General features: G+C 41.8%; 1 protein-coding gene and 2 pseudogenes across 1 annotated transcript; 1 reads left to right on the top strand and 2 right to left on the bottom strand.

The window, feature by feature from the left end:
- Positions 1 to 1,482: 1,482 nt before the first annotated feature.
- LOC148717904 (uncharacterized) lies at positions 1,483 to 2,436 on the top strand (annotated as a pseudogene).
- Positions 2,437 to 2,945: 509 nt separating this feature from the next.
- On the bottom strand, positions 2,946 to 4,118 carry LOC148717903 (uncharacterized; annotated as a pseudogene).
- A 9,231-nt stretch (positions 4,119 to 13,349) lies between these two features.
- LOC148717902 (uncharacterized) lies at positions 13,350 to 21,916 on the bottom strand. Its single transcript, XM_088742147.1, has 3 exons — positions 20,507 to 21,916; positions 14,734 to 20,386; positions 13,350 to 14,462 (listed from the first exon to the last, which is right to left on the bottom strand). Exons 1-2 carry the CDS (start codon positions 21,914 to 21,916, stop codon positions 14,750 to 14,752), a joined length of 7,047 nt encoding a protein of 2,348 aa, XP_088598273.1. The 3' UTR covers positions 13,350 to 14,462; positions 14,734 to 14,749.
- Positions 21,917 to 23,031: the final 1,115 nt, after the last annotated feature.

The following is a 23,031-nucleotide window of genomic DNA, read 5'->3' as shown; positions in this document are numbered from 1 at the left end:
GCTAGATACTCAGCGAGCTCAACCTCTTGTGGGGCACTATCAGCAAGTTGTCTAATGAAACTATTAGCGGCAACAGACAGCATTTGGACTGCCTGGGTAGCATAAGCCTCATCCTCAAAGAGGGGAGCACCCGACACCGAGGCCTGGGTACTAGCCGCTATCCCATCGGCCACAGGGTCACCACTAGCCGGGGGGACGACAGGAATCTGTGCCTGCACCAGTTGGCCGCTGTAGTCCAAAACAGGGGTGCCCAACTCCATGCCTGACACCTGGGAGGCCGCTTCACCCGCCAAGGGTTCGGCTTCACCATCACCATCGACAGCGTCTTCGCACTCGATATCACCAGCCGCCTCAGCAGCATCGCCCTCATCAATGTCACCCCCATCATCGCCAGCCCCTTCCTCCCCACCAGCGCTACCAACCGGGGCCCCAGGGGCCACCGGGGGGGCCTGGGGAAGGTTCCATGCAGATGTACACTCCCTAGCAAAATGCCCCGCCTTGTGGCAGCGGCGTCACTTACCCTTATCAGGGCACTGTTTTGCCGCGTGTCCAACTTGTCTACAAATATCGCATCGCAAAGGCTGGTCACGGTACCACACCTTGCAGCGAATACCCCCGATGGAAATGAAACGAGGGATTTCTTTTTTGACAACCATTCTGACAAGACGGCAGCCAGTAGAGACTGACGGCTTGCCAAGCCACATTTGATGGCGGACAGACTTGATCTCACCATAGCTTGAAAGCGCGTTCTTAACTGATTCCACTGGGCCCTCATAAGGAAACCAGTGGACGACGACCATACTAACTTGAGGGGGTGGTGGGGGGGGGAGAAATGACCTGACATTCGACCCCATTAAGAACCACCGACCCACATTCCTGATAGTGGAACATAGCTAACGCACCCTTTTCATCATCAAAAGTCACCCTGGCAATAAAACCAGGGCACTGCTGGATAGACACAACTTTAGCAACATGCCCAGTTTGCTCTTGGAAGTGGGCATCTATATAACTAATTATTTGTGTGGAACTTGTCCCATTAGGGAACAAATTACAACGTATGTCAATGGTTCTTTGGAAACCAACCATAATTAAGATTTTGTAGTGCCCAGAACTCAACAAGAAACGTGAGTTCGGCCCCACGCAACACAGCCCAAAACTGGATGGGCGACCGAAAAGTTTTGTTTCGCCGAAAACACACCGGAAAAATCGGAAAACGCCGAACACCCGGAAACCACGGTCGAGAAAGGCCGAAGAAAGGACCGAAAAAACCCTCCGAAATCGGCTCGAAGCCGGAAATCGGCAGGGTTGCCGAAGAGTCCGTGCCCCATGTGCTCTATTGAAGGGTTCCTAAAAAATAAAGGAAAACTCTTAGACGTTTACCGCCGCTACGTAGATGACACTCTAGTCGGGATGCCGGATCTGGCAGCAGCTACAGAATTTTTGGATACCCTGAACCACGCCCATAGCGCCGTGAGCTTCACTATGGAGGTAGAGAAAAATAGAATGCTCCCTTTCCTTGGGGAGCAGCTTTTAAATCGCGCGCTATGCGTTGAAACAAAGGTTTACGTTAAACGACAAACACAGGGCTACTCCTACACTATCATAGCCATGGGGACAGCCGCTACAACCATGGCTTGCTCGTCACCATGCTTGATCGCGCGCACCGGCTATCGCCAGCTTGGGCGCATTTTCCAGAAGAGTGTGAACGCTTGAGAGAAGTTTTCCGTAAGCTGAGGTATCCGAATCCTCTTTTTGATTCCGTCATCAACAGTTTTACCACCTCGAGAGTTGCAGTGGACCAGCCTAAACAGCATACCAATAACGCCATCCGGATAGTTATCCCCTATAAAGATCAGGATGCTGCAGTGTCTGTCAAACGACAACTTAGAGATCTTAGCAGCAACGTGCAAAAGACCATTTTGTTTACTAGCCGCAAGCTTAAACAAGATCTAAGCCTGCGTGAGCCCAAGCTTAACATCGTGACCCAACAATGCGTTGTTTACTTATTCAAGTGTGATCTGTGCGATTCAGGTTATGTCGCTTAGACACCGTGAAAAGGTGTCATCTATGCACAAGCATTATTCCAAAGAACATAACACTGCCATTCCGAACAATTTCTTAGCACGCTTCAATGTCATCAAGAAATGCATGAACACGTTTGACTACCTTGTTAATGAAATGCTGTGTATTCAAGATCTTATGTACAGTCGGATTCTCCGCGCTAAAGTATCCATGTATTTAGCTCGGTACTCTTTTATGCAAATTCGATTCAACTTAGCCTCTTCATAAACTGCATTTTATTATTAATTATGTAACCTTGATATTGGCGCAAGATGCACCGAAACGTCGGTTGCTATCACTTATATCCCTCGATTCCTCGGTTAGTTAGTTGTGCGCGATCATCAACTCATTTTCTAGCGGGTGTGATTTGCATGATCGAAGACAAAAATACTTAGTTCTTATTAACCGAGCGGGAGGTCTGTATGGGAGAATCTTGACCGAGGTCGCCAGTACAGATCAGACCGAACGCAGTGAGGTCTGTACCAGCGACCGAGGTCAAGATTCTCCCATACAGACCGACCTAGCTCGGTTAACAAGATGTTTATTACATGGCTGTCTTATATGCTAATTTCATATATTCTTTGTACCTTTTATTTCTAGACCGGTCTAGATGCCGGTCTAGATGGGAAAATCTAGACCGCTTTCAATAAGATTGGGGATTAGCAGAGATGTACGTTTCAACTGAGTACTTCTCTGCCATCAAGCTCGATAAGCCTCTCACTCGACTTAACTCCTCAACATAAAGAGCATTACGAACATTTCCGCTGACACAAAGCAAACTACTTAGCAGCTTGTAGGGGAAAAATTCCTGATTGTTCAAGAAATGATGTTTTTGAACTGATCATTACCGCCCAAGAAATATCTCAACTCCTAAAACTTTTCAATGCATAGATGAAGACACGAAAGGGAGTCTTCGATATTGTTTTGAATTAGAAACAAAACAGCGTAATCTTTACTCAAACTCTCGCTCTCTATCCCCAATATCTCTGGATATGGATAATGCTCTCTCTAAGCATACTTCAGAAGCTTCATAATTTCCATGAATTAAAGACGCAGTTCCAAGGTTTGCAAGATTTGCTGTTTTCCCTCCCTTATCTCTGATGTTAGTCCCAATAACGAGCGCTTCTGTCTCCACTGTTGTCGCCAATTTCAGTTCTGATGACAAGCGCTCTTTCGTGGTACTCTTTAGCCTTGTCATCTTTCCCGAGTAAATCAAACATGTTACCTAGATTTCCGTAACTTGATGCCTCACCTTTTCTGTCGCCAATTTCATTTGTAATGGCAAGCGCTTTTTCGTAATACTCTCTAGCCTTTTCGTATTTCCCGAGCGACTGAAAGACATTACCTAGGTTTCCGTAACTTGATGCCTCACCTTTTCTGTCGCCAATTTCAGTAGTGATCGTGAGCGCTGTTTTGTAATACTCTTCAGCCTCGTCGTATTTCCAGAGCGACTGAAACACAGTTCCTAGGTTGCCATATCTTGGGGCTTCTCTTTTGTCGCCAATTTTTGCTCTGATGGAAAGCGCTTTTTCGAGATACTCGATAGCCTTATTGCATTCCCCGAGTGACCCAAGCAACGCTCCTAGGTAACCATAACAAAATGCTTTTCTTTTTTTGTCGCCAATTTTGGTTCTTATGGCAAGGGCTATCTCAATATACTTTTTCGCTCTTTCGTTTTCGCCAAGGTTATAGAAGATATTTCCAAATCTTTCACAGGCGTTTGCTTCTCCGATTTTTTCACCAGTTTGTCTCTTTATATTTACTGCTTTTTCATGCATAAATGTCCTTCTTCTACTAAGGCACCAGAATCATTATATAGGACAAGTAGTTTCCTACAGTATCTTTCTGCATTCATGTAGTCAGAGATACGAAGATAAGCGCAAAAGAGAAGTTTAAAGATGGTGCTGTAAAGCGAAGTAAATTGGTCTTTGCTGTTCTGGTTGGTGTTATTTAACGAAATAGTGCATTCGCTGAATATCTCAATGGCCTTTTGAACACGATCTGAGTTTAGCAGGAACACGGCAAACAGGGAGGGCTATGCTCACGGAAGTTATCATGGCTTATACCGCTAGGTTTTCCACTGCCATCCTTTCCTGTTATTTGATCCAAATTAGGGAAAAATCATTTTTACTAACACAGGTTAACCAATATCTTGATAATCTGGATTCATTAGGAGTCAATATAAACAGGAAGCTATATATGAACTTGAAAAAAAAAAACTGGTTGGGTCGATTATTTTTCAGTACCGAGCTGAAAGTGTTAGAATTCACAAAACTGACTCAAAATAAGAAATAAATGGAAAAGGGGCTTGGATTGGTAAAACTGGAGAAATCAGCTGATCACAATCCGTGAAACTTGTAAAATAACCTTTACCACAGATTTTTTGAAAACGGACTGTGTCACTGTTACGCCTTGAAAGTGAACTGTTATCCAAGCGATTATTGATCTAGCTTTTTCGTTCTTTCATTTTATCACATGATGCAAGAAAGAAAGTTGACCAATGGTTACGTGACGGAGGTCGCGCCCATGACTACAAATTACATCGGTCAACTTGAGCGGGTAAGTTTCTATAAAAACTGCATGCGGTCCTGCATGTGGTCCTGCATGCGGTCCTGCATGCGGTCCTGCATGCCGTCCTGCATGCGGTCCTGCATGCGGTCCTGCATGCCGTCCTGCATGCAGTCCTGCATGCGGTCCTGCATGCGGTCCTACATGCGGTCCTGCATGCGTCGGTAGGGGGTATTACAAAATAATTTGGTTTTGTCGGTGAAATGAGTTGATAATGTAAATTTGCCACCGTAAAGCTGATCTTTTCGAGCGTTAGCCTTTCATCAGAGTGGTTCATAATCTTGGGAAATAAATAGTGTTGTATCGCTAGTATTCAATAAGTTTCAGTTTCTCAGTGCAGTGTCACAGACCGACTTGTTTTCTCGTGCGAGATTCAGGCGCTTTAAATAAAGAAACAGATTACGCTCTTTGGAAAAGTCTGTACCATAGAACCGCTAATATCCACAGATTTCAGCGAAGGGTATCTCGGCTATGAAATGCTTGCGTACAAGTAGAAACTGAAAATTTAATTTGTATCTGCCGAGATCTTTGATTCGTTCGTTGAACACTCCTAAAACAAGGTCAAGTTAATAAGTGATGCAGATTATAGCCATTGGATATGTAAAGCGAGAGACAGTCCACATCATAAATAGGTCTGATTTAAGCTTTTTTGATCATCAGTCTCTTAAGTGAGCGATACTCAATAATCTTAGCTAATGAGGATAAAATATGGGGTATAAAACGACAAAGGTTCGAATAAGTCACTGTAGAACGAATGTATTTCACGCTTGTGGGGGCGATTCTTTCACAGCGTGACAGAACAAGCGCAAACGCAAAGATCGAAAACGCAGTCACTGGGCCTTCCGATGAGAGTCTACTTCTATAGAGTTACTAAATAGCTATTGCTGATAAAAACCGAGTGAATAAAAATGATTTTCGATCGCACTTACCAAGATGTTGACTTTGTAGTTGATGCTTCGAAAATGAAACAACAAGAACAATGAAATCAGTGCAGTCGGGACTTCTTCCAACCTTCCGAAATTTCCACTGTCACAATGTTTTGAGGGTTTTGAGGATCCAGCTCATTTGTGTTTTATGTTACTCCCTTCCCCCTCCAGGCTAATCCCAAAAGTAAAGGAAAAGTTTTATTGCAAATTTTGTTTTTGTACTCGTGTACCCGTCTTTTGCGTCTTATTTAGGTTGAAATTTTCAACACTTAGTGGTCATATGATAAAATACTTACTGAGTTTGGTACATAGTATTTCAATCGTTTTTGTAACGTTACACTTTTATAACTAATGATGGATTTTGAGCGAGCGAAGTGAAAAATATTATTCTCTCTTAACAGGGAACGTTAGATTTTAGTGTTTATCGCTTTGGAACGGTTGGATTTGCTCCACAAGATCGATCACAATACAACTGAAGCTTCTTTCTTCAAATGGTAAGCTATCTGTGCGTGATGATCGACTTATTGTCTTCGTGAACTTTTCATTCATTTTGCGGGTATGGTTTGCATGATCGAAGACAAAAACACTCACAGATGTAAAGGTTAGAAAAACGGACGGAGTGGATCGGTAATTTGCTTTAATAATAACCACATCAGTTGTCTTAGCTTTGGAGCGACTAAAATATGGTAACAAGAAGATGACATCAGAGAGAAGATCTAGCCTGACTCTCAGTCACAATTAACAATTGATACTCCTGGGGAGGGGAGAGAGGGGGGGGGGCAAGATATGAACCTGGACTACATACGTTGGGATGGATGCGAAAATAGTCGGTTCCTTGTTATGAAGCACGGACCTCGCTACCAATGTTTTCCCGTCCGGCCCTCCCACTCAGTCAATAAGTACATAGCATTTTGTATGTCACACTTTAATAACTAATGATGGATTTGAACAAGCCAAGAAAAAAATTATTTTTCTTAACAGGGAAAGTAAGGTTTCAATGTTCAAGTTTACGCTTTGGAACGTTTGGATTTGCACCACAAAATCGATCACAAGATCGATCACAGTACAACTGATCGAAGTTTCTTTCTTTGAACGGTTAGTTATCAATACGGGATCGGATAAGCTGCTCATTGTCTTCACGAATTTTTTCCTTTTCTAGCGGGTGTGGTTTGCATCATCGAAGCTCCTGTCTTAAAACGGTAAGTTATCTGTGTGTTTCATTTTCTTCCAGGTGTGATTAGCATCATCGGAGACAAAATACTAACTGATCTAATAACCACATCACTGGTCTCACCTTTGGAGGCTTTAATCCAGTGACTAAAATATATATGGTAACAAGCAGATGACATCAGTGAGATGATCTAGCTTGACTCTCAGTAATAATCAATGATTGATGCTTATTTTGGGTAGGGGAGAGAGTTGGGGGAAATGAACTTGAACCACATTTACGTTGTGGTTACGTGCACCCGAAAGACACTCTCCTGAAAACTCGCTACGGCAGTTGCCGGGGGTTTTACCTTTTTGTTTCCTCTTTTCCTCAGACAACTGCAAGAAACTTGCAATTAGGAAGCACTAAAACCGAGGATTCATACGAATGATAAGAATTCTATATAGTGTAGGTTTTTCCTTGTCTTCTTCATCAAACAAGCTTGACAAGCTTATTTCCAATTCATGATTTTTAGAATTTTTGTTGCCCCCACATTAGATAAAGAAATTCCTTTCAAAATGACTGGATTTTGTTGTATTTGAAGTCAACACTATCTGATTTCTCAGAATTCGGGAAATTCCATTTTTTAAGAAGAAATGGCCTTGTTTGTTATCGTGTACATCTGAGGCGTTGGGAACATTTTTCAAATAGTAGGGGTAGGGTAGGGGGTTATAGCTGCGTCAAACTTGAATTAAAGAGCATACGGGCCAGAATGTTTATGATCATGATCGGTGAGACGGGGGGTAAAATCTCTCCATTGATCATGACTCCTTTGGATGCCTCCATAGGTGTCAAACACTGTTACTGCCACTTTGTGATTATTGAAAGGGAAAAATTAAAACTGTAATAAAAACATCGCTGAAAATGCTAGAAACTATTCAATTATCAAATATATTCGAAGAAAAGATCAAAAGGTTATATAGTTTCTTTAAAGTGTTTTACTATGTACGAGCCGTGAACTAATGATTCTCATTTCACAAAATTTCGTTACAAATTAGAAATTTATCTCTAATCTTACAGAAGATAGCGAGGGTCAAACTCCCCAGTTTTCATACGACTTCCCAAAATTCAAAACGGAGATTGAATACCGCGGGAGAATGAATGAAATTCCGTCTCTGAGAGGAAGATACGGAGAACTATACAGCATTTTACTCAGAAGATTTAAACGTTCCAACTCAAGTAAATATATTCCGGTTTGTACATCACACTGTTACTACTAACGGTGGATTTGACCATGCTAAAATTATTAATGTTATTCTTTTTTATAAGGGAAAGTCAGGCCTCAGTGTTCATCGCTTTGGAAAGTTGGATTCTCATCATAAAATCGATGACAGTACAAATGAAGCTTCTTTCTCTAAACTGTGAGCTATCTGTCTGCGATAATAAATTCTTCATGAACTGATATGGAGAGCTAATCAGCAGCTTACTTTAAAATGAATCTATTAGGTACGTTTTTACGTCACACTTTTATAACTTCTGATGGAAATGAGTATGCAAAAATGAAAAATAATATTCTTTTTGAAAAGAGAACGTCAGGCTTCACTGTTCATCCCTTTAGAACTGTTGGATTTTTGTCCCAAGATCGATCACCCTATAACTGAAGCATTTTTTTTTAACAGTTAATTACCTGTGCGCGATAATCAACTCATTGTGTTCCTTTTTTTTTTTTCATTTTCTAGAGAGTATGATTTGCAGGATCAAAGTAAAAAATATTGACTGTTATAAAAGAATTGAGATAGTTTGCACGCTCTCATTTGTCATAATGAGAGCGTGCAAACATAATATGCCGGCACAATTTGAAAATATTTCAAACAAAAACCTTTCTTAATAGTCGCAAAGTAATTTCAAAAGGAAAGACAACAAAATATGTATTAAAATGTGCAGCACACATTTTCCAAGGAAATTTCGCTTTCATGCACTGCACAAACATCTTCTACATGGCATTATAACAAAATGTTCACGAAAACGCACACCAAATCTATAATTCAATCGGTGTTTGTCTCGAGGCAAACATGGCACAACCCATGGGTGACCATCTTTTGGCTTTCAAATTTTTCATTAAATGTCATTTTCCAAGAGACATTCTCGACGTAATAAACTACTTTTACACGGGCATTGATAGCCTTTCCCTTTTTGTTAGAATGGGAGAGCAAAACTTCAATAACCAGCAAAACCTCACAAGGCACGATAAGCGGTTCACCCTGCCACTTTCAAAGGCAATCAACCACAGTATGGTGACATTCATTTTCAGCTCAGTTAAACTCCTCCCTCAGAGTTCTATCTTTTAGGAATCGTATATTGGTAAACTTTTTTCGTGTTTAATATGGTAACAAGCAGATGACAAAAGGGAGAGGATCTAGCTTGATCCCTATTTTAATTTTCCCACCAAGAGCGTAACTCCAATTTCTGTATATATACACTCCCACAGTTCACAATTCCTCCATTCGCTCTGATGAAGGGCTAACGCCTGAAACGTCAGCTTTTTAATTCTTTACGTTTACAATCCGCCACCGACGCAGCACTACAATTTAATTAGAAACTCACCCCCCATTTTAATATTTTGATATTTTAATAATTTTCAATAATTGATACTTCTCTTGGGAAGGCTATCGAATATTCTATTAAATCCTTCTCTCCACGTCTTTCTGCCAGATTCCTTAATTGTGATAAACATTGAATTATAAATCGTTCGAGCGTGACTTGCGAGACGGTTAATTTTTAGGGGATGTACTAAGCATTTATATAACTTCAGAAATTACGGTTTTTTGGGACTTCACAAGTTAGTCTCGTGCACTGGATAGCGGAGAAACCAAAATTTCAACCGGACTCTGTAAGATTTTAGGTTCTGTATCGCATTTCTATCTAAACTTATCTACTGGACAACGCATTTTGCTGAAATCGATAACTGTTAAGATTTTTGGTGTCTTAATAAAAAGCGTTTATTTTTACTCTGCAGGGCTTTCTCATTTTCTCTTCCCCCTTTTGAAGGAAGTTGAACTATTGTTAAACGGACAAGCGCTGACTGCCAACTCAGACGACACAAACGAGCTACAGTCACTTACCGTCTGCACACTTTCTAATGTGATGGTCTATCTGTCTACCTCCGGGTGTGTTTCGAGAAAGCTGACCACTACCAAGGGAAATGGAACCAAGTCTAATTTTTTGCTGACCCGTTATGCAACCGATGGTTGCGGGAGTATCTGCCAACCCTGTAAGTTCGAGGGAAATAGCATAACACCCTGCCTAACTCTGGTCCTGCTGCACCGAGAGAACATGGGATCTTGGATGGGTCTAGCCTGGGCCCGATGGCATGGTACGCAGGTTGAAAGTCAAAACGAAAGACTCCGTCTTCATAAGTTCAATTTAAAAGCTGAGCTCTTTGGAGAATCATTTTGAGAACAAAAAAACTTGGACTGAACTAGAGACGTTGGGCGACTAGCTGACCGGCTTTTCCCAAGGAAATGTTTAATCTAAAACTAGGATGTACCATTTTCGTTCTTGTTTGGCTTTTCTTTCTTTTGCACACCTTCTGTCCACTTACGCAGTGCTACACTTAGTCACATGACAAAAAAAGCCAGGGTTTCTCGCGCGTGTTTTTGTAGCTTGACTAATTGTTTTTGTAAGCTGGGGCGGCCCATAAACGTCACGGCACAAACAAAACTTACAGACAAAGCGAACTCACGGCAAGACAACCGCAACTCACGGAAACACTCGACGCTAACTCAAGGCAAAACCAAACGAACTCACTGCAACACAACGCCAACTCACGGCAACACAACGCAAATTTTTCACGGAGGAAGTGAGAAGCCACGGCGGAAGCGAGAAGCCATGGTAGAAGTGAAATGTCACGGCGGATGGAACCTGATAACTATTCCATTACAGGCCATAATTTGTTTTTGTGAACTATGGCGGAATCTGTGGAAGTTGACCTGGAAGACGAGTACTTGGAGTTACCAGAAGACGACAAAGAAGGCCTCATCCGCTATCAATTCTTCAGGGGCTTCGAGTACGAACAGATTCGTTTGTTTTTACAGAAAAACCAACCTCAAAACGGCGAATTGAAAGCTTTCTTCCCGATATTATTCTCAAAATCTACAGAGAGGGCTCTACAAACTTCCTTAAGCTTTGGTTTTGTGAGTTTAGAAGAATCTTTATAACAATTTGCTAGCTTTAAATCCGTTTGTTTAGTTGGAGCCGCAATTTTGCTTGTAACTCGGGCTCCAAAGTTATCCCCCAAAGCGCAAGGTATTTTGGGTAATGTGAAAAAGGAGAATGGTTTAAAAAGAAAACGAGCGGATTACGTGGTTGGCGGTGTCTTGACGTGAGTTGCATTGTCTTGCCGTGAGTTGGCGTTGTCTTGTCGTGAGTTCGTTGAGTTTTGCCGTGAATTGCGGTAGTCTTGCCGTGAGTTCGCTTTGTCTTGGTGTAGATTTTGTTTTTTGCTGTGACACTCATGGGCCACCGTAGTAAGCGTCTTCTTCGACATCGTATGGCACAGAATGTTAATGAAACTTTCCTACTAATTTCTCCTTTTAGTTTTCACTTATGTTTAATTGTTAATTGTTATTTATCCATTTTCTGTTAGTTTTCACTCTTTTATGACTACTTTCGCGATTTGCAAGTGAATAAAGTGTTATGTCAAAACGCGTCGTTTTTATTGTGCCAACGCAACAATGCACACAGTGTCAGCTGTCGAACTTCTCCGGGGAACAAAACGAGTCAGGTCAATTGTATGTCGTCCAAGGTTATTTTGATCAGCCTCAGTATTTTTCGATGTTGCGACGAAAAATCAGTCCATAGAAGACCTCGTTTCTGAAAATGTCTGGTTTTTTTTTTTTTTTAATCATCCAGTCACATGGCTGAATCATACTGAATCATATGAATCATATAAATCAATGAATCATACTGAGTCATACTGAATCATATGTACAACTTCTAAACCATTCTGCAGAGGTTTAAAGAAGATTTCGACTTACTCAAGAAATCAGAATAGTTTTAAAATGTGATAACCAGCCGAACAAGAATGTGCAATAATACTTTACCAGCACTTAAATTGAACGCTCAAAAAATGCAAATAAAAACGGTTCAACATCAATTCCTGTGTAGTGATATGAATCATTCGTTGAAGCCAGCTTTTCTATAGCACATGACCATAGCCACTTCCGAATCAGAGCAAAAATCAAAGACGATGGATATGCAATCAGTTGAAATTAATAGAAGCAGAGCCAAATTAGACAGAGGGTACCGAATTCTAAATGCTACGTTTAGCTATTTCATTTCATTGCTAAATGGCATGATGCCGGTAATTTCTGGATTCTTCAATAAATGTAAATACGTATTTGAAACTGCAATAGCTGTAATATTGTACAGCAGAATTAGACGGCCTCTATAGTGAGATGTCTTTACTTTAGATGAGTTTACTTTAGTTTCTTTGTTCTTAGTCTTTGTTCTTTTGATTCAATATAAAAAAAAATTAATTCTCCTTCTTTTAACTTAATTAAATTTTTATTTATTTATTTACTTATTTACTTCTCTATTCTCTTTGTTTATAATACTAATTGTGTATAAATACCTTGGTTAGTGTAAATTTAGAATTAAAATAAAGTAAGTCTTGTGCAAATGTTAAGATACAGCAGTTAATTATACGTGACAGTGGCCAACTCGAAAGCTATGCTACTTTAGTCACTGTGCAGATTTTACTTTTGATTATTAATGTCATTTACTGTTTTTTATATATTCTGACTTTTATAATCTGTAGTACCCTCTTGAAATAGTGCGAATAAAGAGTTTCCCTGTCGATGCGAGAAGCGATGGGTCAAACTGTAATAACCAGGCTCGTGTAAACTGGCCTGTAATATTGTTCATATAAATAAAATTACCTACCCTCCCTCCCTTCCAAAAAATTTATAGGGCCTGAGAAGTTCAAGAATCATACGTTTTGCTGTAGCCAGTAAACCAAGGTTTCTGATCCTTTTTATTAACCCGAGGATGGGAGTGGTACAATGAAGGGCGGGAGTCGGGGGACAAAGGGCCGCTAAAGCACAGGAAGCGGGAGAACGTGACACGAAAAGTGGGAGCGGTGACTCTCCCTGTCCTTTCCGCACTCCAAAGGCCGTAAGGAAATTAAGACTTTCAGCTCCTCTAAACGAGTAAGAGTTTCAGTCAATCAGTTCTTCATAATTATGAAGTAGTTGATCTATCAAGCACCGATACTCATAGTTCAGCTATCATATTTGGATTAATCAGCATGATTTCCTAACCTTAAAAAATCTTAATCCTTTAAATAATTTTCGAGATGAAAATTTTGTTTGACTCACAAAGTACGGTATCGTCATTCTCATATGAGTCACTCGCTTTTTTATCACAAATTTGGCGCTAGAAAACGAGTATCAAGTAACATGAGTAGGGACGAAACTTATCGCGATTTTCTATTTCAGCGCGGAAAGCGTCAGTGGACATCATGGAAACCCTTTATTTATGGTCCCGAGTCCCGCCAATTGTATCCCTTATCCCGCTTCCTTGCCGCCTTTAACAATGGAGAAACTTGGAACATCTGCCAAAGATAAACGTTCGAGAGTTTTTCTGAGATCTATCTAACGCTACCATTTATTTTTACTCTTTGGAATGGTTACAGAATCAGTTGCTGAACTACTTTCCTTTAAGAAAGTTACACTGACTACATCCGAAAAAGGGCAGTGTATATATTTTCCGTGGAATGATCCGAAAATATGTGGAAACAAGAAAAAACTGCTGATGGCCATAAAAAAAGTCTAATAAGCTAACTTGGAAGCGATTAAAGGTAATGGTTAATATGAACATGCAAACAAGCATCATCTCCTCAATTACAATCTGCAAGTGACTTATTGAACAAGATTCAAAATCTTGCTGCCATAATTTTTCCACCTCATAAAAATCACACAACAGACATTTGTCCCGTTCCTATTTTGAGGTTCATATATTTTCTTTTCTCGATCTTTCAAGCAGGTGACCAAAAGAAAGGGTTTCTGTAAAGACGCTCCATCAAAATCATTCTCCAAATACTTAAGGTTCTATTAACTAATCCCAAGAAGTGGCTCTGAGGAAAACCCTTCAGCACTTAAGTGGCTCGCTTAATACTTGAATTGTAATGATTGTACTTTACAAAAGGGCATCATGCCAATAATACTCCGCGCAAATAGAACCATAATTTCTTTTCTGTCACGCGTTGTGTGACTCCCAGACTACTCGGGTATGCCGGGAGATTTCACTTGTTAAATTGAGTTGTTAAGTTGCTGGCGCTGTATACACATTTTTGTTTCACCATTTGAAAATTGTTAAATAGATCACGGCGACAATGCTGGAGACGGCCTTGTTTTCGTTTTGAGAAATTTAATGGCCGAGACTAATGAACCACAACATAATTTGTGATTGTAATTTTTGTAGAGAATAAAACATTGCCTGAGTGCCTAAATAATACATCCTTTGGAGGGACATTGCAAAAGAAAACACAAAATATAAAAATTGATCTCCGGATTGATATTTCAAGATGTCGAATACGCAGTAATAAAATATTTTAAAATATTCTTTTTCTTGAATTACACAATAAAATATTATTTAAAGTCTGTTCTCTACTTATTCTATTTAATTCATACATCCATAAGTCTCTTAGCTCTGTCTCCCTACATTCATCAGTCGTCATTTAACTGTCAAGGTCTTTTTTCCTGCAACGAATGAAAATAAGAACAAATTGTAAAACAAAATACAATCATAACAAGCACAATAGCAAAACGTAGGAAAACGTATGGTTTCCTTTTACATGTATATCTGATTGATGGTGAGGCACTTTCAAGAACCTATATTTAACACCAAACAGAGAGCGTCAATTGTTACTCTCCAAAACCAAGTAAATATCAAACTAGCCTTTATATTCAAGGTCACCGATGGTTGGCTCTAATCATTAGCGACTGGTAAGCTATAGCCACTTTCTATTACCTTTTATGAGTGAATCTTACGTCTCTTTGTCAAAATCGAGTCTCACATCATCTCCAATCAGCGTAAACGAAGCCCACTCAGACACTTTGGTAAAGCCGTTATTTCTCATCCACTTCATGGCCTGATGAAGAGATTCACTGGCACTTTCTCCTTCAACGAGATGTTCATAGAATTGTCTCATCAGCTGCTCTGTTGCTGAGTCTGGAATGGCCCAAAGTGCAACTAACACCGAGCGAGCACCAGATCCTAAGAATGCACGGGCAATTCCAATAACTCCCTCAGCTCTTATCTGTCCACTTCCACTGTGACAGCAGCTAAGTACCACCAGTTTAGCTCTGACTTTCACTCGTGAGACATCAGCCATCGTTAACATGTAAGCCTCCTTTGGTGGGATAACATCTCGACTGTTGAAAGGAGGAATGGGGGCGAGAGCAATTTCTCCTCTTTCCGCGTTGCCGTGGGCAGCAAAATGTATCAGGCTGACTGAACGTATCCTTTCAAGTACTGCCTGCTTCGTTGCTTGATCTTCTACCAGGGGCGGAACGCCCACAAGTCGTCCGACCATCTCCGCTTCCTTTCTAGCACCTGGCAATGGCGGCAGCCAATCAACCTTGGGATTGCCTATTATCAAGGCACCAGTGTTGCTGTGATAGTCCTCTGGACTGTCTTGAGTGATCTTGAGTGTCGTCAAAGAAGGAATGAGCCGGATCCTATGCGTCTCCGAGAGGTATTTGGCCCCCTCTTTTTCACTCAGGGCGGCAAAGGGAACTTTGTACAAAGTACTGTGCGGAACAATAATAACTTCAAGCTCCTCAAGCAAATCATAAACTGGGGCAATAAAGATTTTGTAACACAACGATAGACTTGAAATAACTTCCTCGTCCTTCTCCACCAGTCGCACCCTTGCTAAGCTTTTTTTCTCGGCGGTAAGAGGTTGCGACTCAATCATATTTAAAGACCGATCTTCACAGTCTTCAGTGGGAAAAATACCAAGACTCCGGAAGTTATCAGCCAAACATTCACTCAAGTCTCTGGACAACCCAGCCTGAACGAGATTCTCTTCTTGTGATATTCGTTTAAAATGAATGGCTCCACTTGCTTTTAAGATCCACAAATGCACGTCATTTTGAAAATAAGAAATGTAAAGACAAGTACAATTATTTTCCCCTCTCAAAATATTTTCAATGCCAAGCCAAGATTGTGTGTTAGCAGAGATGTGCGTTTCAACCGAGTACTTCTCTGCCATTAAGTCTGATAGGCATCTCGCTCGACTTAACTCTTCAACATAAAGAGCATCACGAACATTTCCGGTGACACAAAGCAAAGTACTTAGCAGCTTGTAGGGAAAAATTCCTGAGTCTTCCAGAAATGATGTTTTGAACTCATCAGAGCCGCCCAAGAAATACCTCATCTCCTCATACTTCTCAATACATATATGAAGACATGAAAGGGACTCTTTGATTTTGTTTTTTAATAAATACAAAACGGCGTAAACTTCCAAAATATGGAACTCTTTTCTTCTATCTCCAGTACTTCTGGATATGGATAATGCTTTCGCCAAGCGTACTTCCGAACCTTCATAATCTCCGAGAATTCTATACAATGTTCCAAGCATTGTAAGTCCTGCTGCCTCCCCTTTCTTATCACCAATTTCAGTACTGATGACAAGCGCCTTTTCGTAATACTCTTTAGCCTTGTCGTATTGCCCGAGCGACTGAAACACACTACCTAGGTTTCCGTAAGCTCCTGCCTCTCCTTCTTTGTCGCCAATTTCAGTTTTTATGACAAGCGCTCTTTTCACATACTCTTTAGCCTTGTCAAATTTCCCGAGCGACTGAAACACAGTACCTAGGTTTCCGTACTCGGCTGCCTCTCCTTGCCTGTCACCAATTTCAGTGCTGATGACAAGCGCTTTTTCGTAATACTCTTTAGCCTTGTCGTATTGCCCAAGTAACTGAAACAAAGTACCTAGGTTTCCATAGTCGGCTGCCTCTCCATGCCTGTCACCAATTTCAGTTATGATGGCAAGCGCTTTTTCGTAATACTCATGAGCCTTGTCGTATTGCCCGAGTGACTGAAACACACTACCTAGGTTTCCGTAGTCGGCTGCCTCTCCTTTCCTGTCGCCAATTTCAGTTCTGATGGCAAGCGCTTTTTCGCAATACTCTTTAGCCTTCTCGTATTGTCCGAGCGACTGAAACACAATACCTAGGTTTCCGTAAGCTGCTGCCTCTCCTTCTTTGTCGCCAATTTCAGTTCTGATGACAAGCGCTTTTTCGTAATACTCTTTAGCCTTCTCGTATTGTCCGAGCGACTGAAACACAGTACCTATGTTTCCGTAATCTGCTGCCTCTCCTTTCCTGTCGCCAATTTCAGTTCTGATGGCAAGCGCTTTTTCGTAATACTCTTTAGCCTTGTCGTATTGTCCGAGCGAATGAAACACAGTACCTATGTTTCCGTAAGCTGCTGCCTCTCCTTCTTTGTCGCCAATTTCAGTGTTGATGACAAGCGCTCTTTTCAGATATTCTTTAGCCTTGTCGTATTTCCCGAGCGAATGAAACATAGTACCTAGGTTTCCGTAGTCGGTTGCCTCTCCTTTCCTGTCGCCAATTTCAGTTCTGATAACAAGCGCTTTTTCGTAATACTCTTTAGCCTTGTTGTATTGCCCGAGTGACTGAAACACAGTACCTACGTTTCCGTAGTCGGCTGCCTCTCCTTTCCTGTCGCCAATTTCAGTTCTGATGACAAGCGCTTTTTCGTAATACTCTTTAGCCTTGTCGTATTGCCCGAGTGACTTAAACGCAGTACCTAGGTTTCCATAGTCGGTTGCCTCTCCTTTCCTGTCGCCAATTTCAGTTCTAATGACAAGCGCTTTTTCGTAATACTCTTTAGCCTTGTCGTATTGCCCGAGCGACTGAAACACAGTACCTATGTTTCCGTAATCTGCTGCCTCTCCTTTCCTGTCGCCAATTTCAGTTCTGATGGCAAGCGCTTTTTCGTAATACTCTTTAGCCTTCTCGTATTGTCCGAGCGACTGAAACACAGCACCTATGTTTCCGTAAGCTGCTCCCTCTCCTTCTTTGTGGCCAATTTCAGTGTTGATGACAAGCGCCCTTTTCAGATACTCTTTAGCCTTATCGTATTTCCCGAGCGAATGAAACATAGTACCTAGGTTTCCGTAGTCGGCTGCCTCTCCTTTCCTGTCGCCAATTTTAGTTCTGATGACAAGTGCTTTTTCGTAATACTCTTTAGCCTTGTCGTATTGCCCGAGTGACTGAAACACAGTACCTAGGTTTCCGTAGTCGGCTGCCTCTCCTTTCCTGTCGCCAATTTCAGTTCTGATGACAAGCGCTTTTTCGTAATACTCTTTAGCCTTGTCGTATTTCCCGAGCGAATGAAACATAATACCTACGTTTCCGTAGTCGACTGCCTCTCCTTTCCTGTCGCCAATTTCAGTTGTGATGACAAGCGCTTTTTCGTAATACTCTTTAGCCTTGTTGAATTGCCCGAGTGATTTAAACACAGTACCTAGGTTTCCGTAGTCGGCTGCCTCTCCTTTCCTGTCGCCAATTTCAGTTCTGATGACAAGCGCTTTTTCGTAATACTCTTTAGCCTTGTCGTATTGCCCAAGTGACTGAAACACAGTACCTAGGTTTCCGTAATCGGCTGCCTCTCCTTTCCTGTCGCCAATTTCAGTTCTGATGACAAGCGCTTTTTCATAATACTCTTTAGCCATGTCGTATTGCCCGAGTGACTTAAACACAGTACCTATGTTTCCGTAAGCTGCTCCCTCTCCTTCTTTGTGGCCAATTTCAGTGTTGATGACAAGCGCTCTTTTCAGATACTCTTTAGCCATGTCGTATTTCCCGAGCGAATCAAACATAGTACCTAGGTTTCCGTAGTCGGCTGCCTCTCCTTTCCTGTCGCCAATTTCAGTTGTGATGACAAGCGCTTTTTCGTAATACTCTTTAGCTATGTCGTATTGTCCGAGCGACTGAAACAAAGTACCAAGGTTTCCGTAGTCAGCTGCCTCTCCTTCCCTGTCGCCAGCTTCAGTTCTGATGAGAAGCGCCTTTCCGTAATACTCTTTAGCCTTGTCGTATTGTCCGAGCGACTGAAACACAGTACCAAGGTTTCCGTAGTCAGCTGCCTCTCCTTTCCTGTCGCCAACTTCAGTTCTGATGACAAGCGCTTTTTCGTAATACTCTTTAGCCTTCTTGTATTGTCCAAGCGACTGAAACACAGAACCTAGGTTTCCGTAAGCTGCTGCCTCTCCTCCTTTGTCGCCGATTTCAGTTCTGATGACAAGCGCTTTTTTGAGATACTCTTTAGCCTTGTCGTATTTCCCAAGTAACTCAAACACAGTACCTAGGTTACCGTAGTCGGCTGCCTCTCCTTTCCTGTCGCCAATTTCAGTTCTGATGGCAAGCGCTTTTTCGTAATACTCTTTAGCCTTGTCGTATTGTCCGAGCGACTGAAACACAGTACCTATGTTTCCGTAATCTGCTGCCTCTCCTTTTTTGTCGCCAATTTCAGTCTTGATGACAAGCGCTCTTTTCAGATACTCTTTCGCCTTGTCGTATTTCCCGAGCGAACGAAACAGAGTACCTAGGTTTCCGTAGTCGGCTGCCTCTCCTTTCCTGTCGCCAATTTTAGTTCTGATGACCAGTGCCTTTTCGTAATACTCTTTAGCCTTGTCGTATTGCCCGAGTGACCGAAACACAGTACCTAGGTTTCCGTAGGCGGCTGCCTCTCCTTCTTTGTCGCCAATTTCAGTTCTGATGACAAGCGCTATTTCGAGATACTCTTTAGCCATGTCGTAATTTCCGAGCGAATAAAACACAGTACCAAGGTTACCGTAGGCGACTGCCTCTCCTTTCCTGTCGCCAATTTCAGTTCTGATGACAAGCGCTTTTTCGTAATACTCTTTAGCCTTGTCGTATTGCCCGACCGAATCAAACACAGTACCTATGTTTCCGTAAGCTGCTGCCTCTCCTTCTTTGTCGCCAATTTCAGTGTTGATGACAAGCGCTCTTTCGAGATACTCTTTAGCTTTGTCGTATTTCCCGAGCGAATGAAACATAGTACCTAGGTTTCCGTAGTCGGCTGCCTCTCCTTTCCTGTCGCCAATTTCAGTTCTCATGACAAGCGCTTTTTCGTAATACTCTTTAGCCATGTCATATTGTCCGAGCGACCGAAACACAGTACCTATGTTTCTGTAAGCTGCTGCCTCTCCTTTTTTGTCGCCAATTTCAGTCTTGATGACAAGCGCTCTTTTCAGATACTCTTTAGCCTTGTCGTATTTTCCGAGCGAATAAAACAGAGTACCTACGTTTCCGTAGTCGGCTGCCTCTCCTTTCCTGTCGCCAATTTTAGTTCTGATGACAAGCGCTTTTTCGTAATACTCTTTAGCCTTGTCGTATTGCCGGAGTGACTGAAACACAGTACCTAGGTTTCCGTAGTCGGCTGCCTCTCCTTCTTTGTCTCCAATTTCAGTTCTGATGACAAGCGCTATTTCGATATACTCTTTAGCCACGTCGTATTTCCCCAGCGAATGAAACAGAGCACCAAGGTTACCGTAGGCGGCTGCCTCTCCTTTCCTGTCGCCAATTTCAGTTGTGATGACAAGCGCTTTTTCATAATACTCTTTAGCCTTGTCGTATTGCCCGACCGAATAAAACACAGTACCTATGTTTCCGTAAGCTGCTGCCTCTCCTTCTTTGTCGCCAATTTCAGTGTTGATGACAAGCGCTCTTTTGAGATACTCTTCAGCCTTGTCGTATTTCCCGAGCGAATGAAACATAGTACCTAGGTTTCCGTAGTTGGCTGCCTCTCCTTTCCTGTCGCCAATTTCAGTTCTGATGGCAAGCGCCTTTTCGTAATACTCTTTAGCCTTGTCGTATTGCCCGAGTGATTTAAACACAGTACCTAGGTTTCCGTAGTCGGCTGCCTCTCCTTTCCTGTCGCCAATTTCAGTTCTGATGACAAGCGCTTTTTCGTAATACTCTTTAGCCTTGTCGTATTGCCCAAGTGACTGAAACACAGTACCTAGGTTTCCGTAGTCGGCTGCCTCTCCTTCTTTGTCGCCAATTTCAGTTCTGATGACAAGCGGTATTTCGATATACTCTTTAGCCATGTCGTATTTCCCGAGCGAATGAAACACAGTACCAAGGTTACCGTAGGCGGCTGCCTCTCCTTTCCTGTCGCCAATTTCAGTTCTGATGACAAGCGCTTTTTCGTAATGCTCTTTAGCCTTGTCGTATTGCCCGACCAAATAAAACACAGTACCTATGTTTCTGTAAGCTGCTGCCTCTCCTTCTTTGTCGCCAATTTCACTTTTGATGACAAGCGCTCTTTTCAGATACTCTTTAGCCTTGTCGTATTGCCCGAGTGACTGAAACACAGTACCAAGGTTACCGTAGTCGGCTGCCTCTCCTTTCCTGTCGCCAATTTCAGTGCTGATGACAAGCGCTTTTTCGTAATACTCTTTAGCCTTGTCGTATTGCCCGAGCGACTGAAACACAGTACCAAGGTTTCCGTAGGCGGCTGCCTCTCCTTCCCTGTCGCCAATTTCAGTTCTGATGACAAGCGCTTTTTTGAGATGCTCGATAGCCTTGTTGTATTCCCCGAGCGAATTAAGCAATGCTCCTAGGTTTCCGTAACACGATGCTTCTCCCTTTGTGTCGCCAATTTTGGTTCTTATGGCAAGGGCTCTCTCAAAATACTTTTTCGCTCTTACGTTTTCGCCAAGTTTATAAAAGATATATCCGAGTCTTTCACAGGCGTTTCCTTCTCCAATTTTATCGCCAGTTTGTCTCTTTATATTTACCGTTTTTTCATAAAGTTGTTTGGCTTCTATAAACTTCTTTTGACTCTTAACTATCCCTGCTAGGGCCATGCTTATATCTCCTTCTTCTACTAAGGCACCAGACTCGTTGCATAGGACAAGAAGTTTCCTACCGTATGTTTCTGCATTTATGTGGTCGGAGATACGAAGATAAGCGCAAAAGAGAAGTTTGTAGATGGTGCTGTACCATGGTGAAATAAATTGGTCTTTGCTGTTCTGTTTGGAGTTATTTAGCAAAATCAAGCATTCGCTGAATATTTCAATAGCCTTCTGAACACGATCTGAGTTTAGCAGGAACACGGCAATAGGGATGGCTATGCTCAAGGAAGTTATCATGGTTTCTATCGTTAGGTTTCCCATTGCTATCCTTTCCTGTTATTTGATTCAAATTAGGGAAACATTTAATTTTTAGTTACACAAGTCAACCAATGACTAGATAGTCTGGATTTACTATGAGTCACAACGAAAAGGAAGCTATATCTGAACTTTAAAAAAAATAGGGTCCATTTTTTTCAGTATTGAGCTGAAAGACCTAACAAGTATAGAGTTCACAATATCGACTTAGAATAAGAAATAAATGGAAAATGAACTTGGATTGGTAAAGCTGAAGAAATCAATCGAGTAAATTAGGTGAAACTTATAAAATAACCTTCACCACAGATTTTTTGAAAACGGACTGTGTGGCTGTTACGCTGTGAAAGTAAACTGTTATCCAAGTGATTTCATAGCATAACCAAAGTAAAGCGCGTGCTCTGATTGGTTAATTCAGCGTCCACCATTTGCCCATGGGTAAACGTATACGCTGCTGACGTGAGCAAATGCAAAGACTAGTTTTCCGCGCGCGCTTGTTTTTAGTCACGTAGGAATTGTTTAATAAAAGAAATCTCTTTTGCTGCAATGTATCAATATTATGTTATAAAACAAATGGTAAACGCCACAGTGTACACTATTAAGTTATGGATGCACGTGGGAGGTATGCTAAGCACTCAAGAAGCTAGAGTCGCTCTCGGCTATCGGCTCGCGCGACTCTTACGCTTCCTTCCTGCTTAGCAACCTCCCGCGTGCATCTATGACTCAATAGTGTACGCTGTGGTGTTTACCATTTGTTATTGGATCTAGCTTTGTCGTTCTTTCATCTTATCACGTGATTTAAAAGTGAAACAGCATTTGTTATTGCTTTTTCTATGAGAATGTCCACCACGTGTAATTACTGTAAACAACATTAACCTATTGACGTCCAGTGCGCCCGTAAGCGCCCAAGTGGACCCACACCTTTTCTACGCCTTGTGACCATCGCGCAGAATGCTATTGTTTTCAGTGACATTTACTTGCAGTGCGAAATACGTAGTAAGTCCGGCATAAAGAAATGCACATCCAGCACTGCTAGGATACCATTGGTCAACTGATAAAGTTCAGGGAATACTAGAGTCTCTTCGCCGAATTCCGCAACT

Source organism: Stylophora pistillata, chromosome 13, assembly GCF_964205215.1.
Source record: "Stylophora pistillata chromosome 13, jaStyPist1.2, whole genome shotgun sequence".
Lineage (NCBI taxonomy): Eukaryota > Metazoa > Cnidaria > Anthozoa > Scleractinia > Pocilloporidae > Stylophora > Stylophora pistillata.
The sequence above is the reverse complement of the archived record's forward strand: the minus strand, read 5'-3'. Positions and strand labels throughout refer to the sequence as shown.